The sequence below is a fragment of the Pelecanus crispus genome, chromosome 2 (genome assembly GCF_030463565.1).
Source record: "Pelecanus crispus isolate bPelCri1 chromosome 2, bPelCri1.pri, whole genome shotgun sequence".
Classification (NCBI taxonomy): Eukaryota; Metazoa; Chordata; class Aves; order Pelecaniformes; family Pelecanidae; genus Pelecanus; species Pelecanus crispus.
In genome coordinates this window covers 3,864,399-3,870,398 of record NC_134644.1, presented here as the reverse complement: position 1 = coordinate 3,870,398, position 6,000 = coordinate 3,864,399, and the positions used below count along the sequence as shown (strand labels likewise).

General features: G+C 42.5%; 1 protein-coding gene across 1 annotated transcript in view; it reads right to left on the bottom strand.

Moving 5' to 3' along the window:
- Nucleotides 1–1,553: 1,553 nt before the first annotated feature.
- Nucleotides 1,554–6,000, bottom strand: part of CCDC13 (coiled-coil domain containing 13) — a 31,784-nt gene continuing 27,337 nt past the window's right edge. The window contains exons 15-16 of the mRNA XM_009482153.2: nt 2,234–2,348; nt 1,554–1,713 (exon numbers count right to left, since the gene is read on the bottom strand). Coding sequence (XP_009480428.2) covers nt 1,554–1,713; nt 2,234–2,348 — 275 coding nt within the window. The remainder of the gene's footprint in view (nt 1,714–2,233; nt 2,349–6,000) is intronic.

The window sequence follows — 6,000 nt, the reverse complement described above, 5'->3', positions numbered from 1 at the left end:
TATGGTTCCTCGAGTTACCGGGAGGATTGCGGGTTGCAAAGGTGCCTTTTCCTCTGATCCTACTGGCAGGGTGAGCATGAGGAATCTGGCATTGAGTCGTTTTGGTCCCGCTTTTTGCGAGACAGACACCTGTCAGCTTTGCTGAGCTATAGGCCAGCGCTGGGGGAGCGGAGCAGGGCTTTTAAGTACAGGGAGGGTTTACTCCGAGGTGCTGAGCTTATCCTCAGCTCCCTGACCTCCTCCATCAGGGACTCTGTGAACTGTTTGAAGAGAGACACCTCTGAACCGAAGCAGGAAAAAAACAGGGATGGCATCACCCTCACTGCATCTGGAGTAACTCCCGTGCTCTGCTCTCTTTTTCACTCTGCCTTATCGCAGTGCAAGCGGAGTCAGGACACGATCCCCGCTCCGGAGAGGGAGCAGCGGCTTGCCTGTCCGCAAACCCACTTTGCACTGGTGATGGCTGGGGTTAAAGTCTGACAAACGTCACACTCACAAAAAGAGGCTGACAAAGCAAAGCAGAAAAAGAAGAGCTTTCAAGACTTTCAACCAAGAAACAAAGCAGCACTATACAAAAATGACGAGCTCTCCATTTGCTTGTAATCCCCAAGGCTAGCTTGCTGCTGGCAGGCTGCATGTTAATGCCTTATTAGCTTGCGCTTGGTGTTCTCGCCACGCTGCAAGAGAAAAAGGACAGAGACGCAAGGGTTTTCAGCATCTCCAAAAGTTCCTCCACTACTGCAGTGAGGACCTGCCTGCGTTTTGTTAGCATTTCTTCCTAGCGAGAACAAGACCTGCTTCACGGATGAATGCAGAGACCCAGAAATGGGGAATTCATAACCTGGATGGCAAGTTTCATATGGAATGAGCTGAATTTAAGGCAGGTCTGACTGATTGCAGGGGTAATCTGCACAGTCTACCTTTTCAGTGGAAACTCCACTGAGTTTCAGAAAACTCTGCTGCCAATATGTTCAAGCAAAAAACGAGGCTGGAATGGTGAGTGGAGCCCACCCCCCCCCAGAGTTCACTTGCAGACAGTCACAGGCCAGGCTAATCCACTCCCTCAGCACTTAAGTACTACAGAAAGCCTGAGACAGACAGGTATCAGGGTGCTGATAAAAAGAGAACTCCGTCTGTGGCTGGCACAACTTAGGAAGGGGGCTGGCATAACTTTTGTATAGCAAATTCCTTCAGGAGCTGATAAAGACAGCAGCATACTGAATATCGAGCCCTGTCGAGGAAAATTCTGTTGAAACTAGGAAGGTTTTGCCCAAAATCACACTGCAGAATTGCAGCTTCCTAAACTGCACCAACTTACGGCATGTGCAGTCTGAGAGCCAGCTGCTTGCTGACTCTTACAGGCAGAATTTGCTGACATACAAAACCTTCACTCTTTTTGTATTTCATCGCCATTTCTCATCCTCTTCTGCAAATGCTAAAGAAATGACATGATCCAAGGCTGCAAAACTACACTGCCACTGCATTTCAATTCGTGGGCACGATGCCCGGGCTCTCTCCCTGCTCTGCAGTCCAAAGGACTCTGAATATCTTGCTTAACTCTTCTCTTGTTTCTGCTGCCGAATGGCCTGTAAAAAGATATCCTTCACTTGGTCCATTGTGTCTTGATACATTTTAAAGTCTTCCTCTTTCTTTCTCACAGTAGCCTCCAAAGCAGCCTTTAGAGCTTCGTTCTCATCCAGCTGGATCACAAGCCTATGAGGAAACAAAAAGAAAACTTTAATGTGAGCTGTGGATCTTCAAAGCAAATTAGAACAGTGCTTCAGCTCCGGGGAAGAAAACACTGAAACACATGCTCTCTGGTAATTTTATGACAGGTGTGAGAAAGAGCAGACTTAACACTTGTTCCTTCCCTCTTTGCGATAGAAAAGATGACCAAGACCTGTTTTGTTAAAGATTATCATTTTATTTTCACTAATAAGCTTGCAATCAACACATAAGGAAAGAAAAACGAAAAAAAAAAAAAGTGTCTTCCTTGGATGTGATTTGCGTTGCTTAACATTCGTATTAGCTGAACATTTCTGGGTATCTGTATAACTATTAGGAAATTTGTATAAGAATGACATAAACAAGCTCAAACCAGAGGATCTGTGATTTCTACAGAGTTTGCTAGGTTTTATCTTCTGAGGAGCAGGTGCAGGTAATATCACTGCTAAGAGGACAGCAATGAATTTTAGCTATTGCAAGTAACAGCAAGGAGGAAGGGAAACCATACCTTGTGCTCAGCTCCTCTATCTGTGATTCTAGAGGCAACCTGGAAAGCTGGGCTGCAGAGAGCTCCTTCCTATCGCTGACATTCAAGGTGAGTCTTGAGCGACTCGCAGACTGGCCTGTAGATTTAATCACAAAATGGAGTTTTAGTAAAACAAGCAACCATTTTCACTTGGTAGCACACTGAGTAAATCTCAGGAAACAGTGAATAAATACTAAGGAATCTGTTAAGTTCTGTGTATATCCATGAAAATACTGTAAATATATAGGACAGACTTTTATTTTAACCTCCTTTCAGCAAAATGAAAACATGATGAGTTTGCATTTCAGGACTAAATGCAGCAATGTGTGTGCCTATCTATTGAGAGAAGAAAAAAAAATCTTCCAAAGTGGCCAAAACAATAGGTGATAGAAACAGTTGAAAAGGATTATTTTGATTTTTATCTTGTCATTGTGTTTCACTTAAGATTATGACAACTGTTGCTTCCTGAATGCCTGTGGTAAAGTTTGCATGTGGCGCACACTGAAACAGCTCTTGTAAAGCACTTTGATCCTCAACGTAAACACAACATATGTTAAATGCAGTAAAGCACTTAAATGTGTACTTCAAACTGCGGTTCTAAATCAGGAATGCTTTCCTAAATAAAGGCCTACCCAAAACATGCAGCATTGCCCCTGTCATTTCAAAGGGACACAAAAACTTTTTTCAGGGTTATAGAGAAAATATAATTCAATTTACTATTGGGATTGGAAAAGCAAAAAACTGTGACCGACCAGTGAATCCCTACAATGGGAGAAGGCTCAGAGAAGACAGGCAAGGAAGATGTGCTCAAGCAGCTCAGAAAGGAATGTAGGAAGTGACCACAGCTATCGCAGAGGATGCTGAACTTATCCCAGAACCAAGGGGACTGGAGGGTGGTCTTTGCTGTAGATAAACGGTTGAATCAGTTGAGTAAATGTAAATGGCCTTCTCTAAAATAATCAAATAGAAAGTACTACCTACCTTGAGCCAGCTAGACCAACATGAGGGCAGTGTATATGTGGTTCAGCCCAATATAGAGTATAAAAATCAAATAACCAGCAAAATGAGCTTTGAAGAAAACAGGTTTGACCTGGCTTCAACCCATCTATTCCTTTCCGCCAACTGGGGACACCCAGCATCATGATAGCGAACGTCTAGGCTAGTAATGGGAATCATATTCGTATTGTGATTCAACTGTACATTGCAATTGCTATATTGGGCTTGTGTTGTGACTTCACTACATTGCTGTATCACTTTTCCAAATTAAAATCCCACATAACGTCAACTATCTTCAAATAATCAAATAAATTTGATATTAAAATACTAAATCCTCCTCATGTGAAATATCTAAAAGAACCTGGTCAGAGAGTATTGGACTCTGACAAAAAATATGAGAAGAAAAGGCTATGTTGTATAACCAAGAAATGCTTTTGATCTTGAGGTCACGTTTTACAGGACTTGTGGAAAACCTGCTGTTACTTACCTTTTCTCTTCTGGGATTATTCTTTGCTAATTAGAAATTTGGATAAGACAGAAAAAAAAAAGCAAAGCATGAATAATTTTAAAACACAACTGGGTTGTTTCTAGCTACTCAGCATCATTATCTACTCCCCTTGAATTGGAGAGACTAGAAACATTAGATTAGCAATTAGATCAGCTCTCTCCAATTTTGCATTTTCAGAAAGAAAGGAAAATATTATGTTAATTAGTGGGTTCTCTAGTCTCTATTTTATATTCAAGCTTTTCATTCCTCAACTATCTGGCATGAAAGCATTTAGATAACCTACATGCTTTGCTGAAGAGGTACATTACAGACTTGTAGACTCATTTCTTGTACAAACTCCAGAGAGTTTTGGCACATAACAAGGGGCTGAGCTCTCTTCAAAGAAAGGTGGTGAGATAGATTGTTACCTACTCATCTTATGGACTTAGAGAGGATTTCTTCTTATTAGTCTGACTGGCAATCCTTTTCTACATTTGTTTTTAGTCCTTAAGCAGACAAGACTAATGAACTAAACATTTAGTAAGAAGGCACCTGTCACACTGATAACGGCCTGCTTCCCCCAGCTATGAAATGCCAATCTCCCAGAGGTGAGTTACCAAACTGTTACTACAGCACAACAACTTGACCAAATGGCTCAGGACCTGGAGAGTTTATCACTGTATCTCTCTGAGGTTGCAAGGGAAGTCTAAGTGAAGCACATGTATGATAACAGAACAACACATCAACACTTCACCAGGTTGTAGAAAAGTCTAAGCACTCAAAAATTCAGTGAAATTATCCTCTAGAAGACAGCACCAAAATGCTCCCATGCTATTTAAGGCATGGAGCCAGTAAAAAATGCTCCTTTGAGAGCTGTATTCCCACAACTCTCACCTGGCTACTACCTGTCCCTACACATGCCCTGATTTCTTCCTCTGGGCACCTGCAGAACCATATGAGGGCTCCAAAGGCTCTCACCTCCAAACCCTCCTGGGAATCACCACTTCTGTGAGGCCCAGCACTGCTCTCTTATCAAGATGAATGTCCTAAAGGCCAAAGGCTGCAGCACTTTGTTTCTAAGCACTAGGTTTCTATTAGGATCTAATTTTTTCTGCACTACTTTTTCTGCTGTCAGGCTCTGGGTTGATACAGGTAAGACAGCTCTAAATATTTGTACAGTGCTTGCAGACAAACACATGAGAATGAGTTGATGCTGGCTGGAGCCCTTTCTAAGGACACAACAGTTCTGCTCTAAGGAATGGATCCATATTTTACAGGCAGGAGTAGGTCTGAAGCAATCATTCAGTCCCCGTTCAAGACAAAGGCTCCTCTGAATCCTGTTCCCATATACCTAATTCTCTCTATACACTGGATGGGTGAATGGCAGTGCTTCCCTTGAGGTCCTGAACACCATGTAGATGTTACACTGGAGACCCTAGCTCTCCTGTATAAATCGAGAGCGTAGTGAACAACAAGATCTGATTTCTTGCATCCCGGTTCTGCTCCAGAAAGAACTTAACTGTCAAACGTACATATGACCAAGAGCACTACGATGGGAGATGCGAAGAAACGCAATGCAGTTACAGTAGCGTTTCTTACCTCAGTCTGACCCACACCTAAGGAGAAACAAGACACTGGTGCAGGTGGAAAAGGAGGTGACTGCTTATACAGGTCATAGTGCTCAGTACAGGTCAGCTCTAAGGTGATGAGGTAGCATTAGTACACACTGTAGTGCTGGGTGGAGTCATGATGGAAAGCCATGCCATGCATCTGCGGAGCTGCAGGGCAGTCCCCCTACGGCCCACGATCATGTGTTTCAGCGTGGGGCAGGCCAAGAGCTTGTGCAAGGTCTCTGCTGAGGCTTGTGACCTCTCCAACCACCATAACTCAGCCTGATGGCATCCTAATATTTGCCAAATTGAAATTCCTATTCCTACTGTTCGTATCCTGGCATTTAAAGTCTTTTAACTTTATGAAAATACATATAAAAAGGGAAACCACTGGAAAAGTTTCCTTAAGGATATGTGCCATTTTATTGATTTAGACACTTTACAGAATCAGAGTCCTTAAGCAATAAAAGGATCTGATCAGGGAAATAAAAACTTAACATCCACCATGAATTCTTCTCCTTTAACTATGCTAGTGAGGCTTTCATATTTATAGCAGGAGATTATCATGTTCATGGGATAATAAATTACACCAGATCTAATTACTTCATCACCAGCAATAGTTTTTCATAGACACTGACAGGCCTTAAATTGGGATG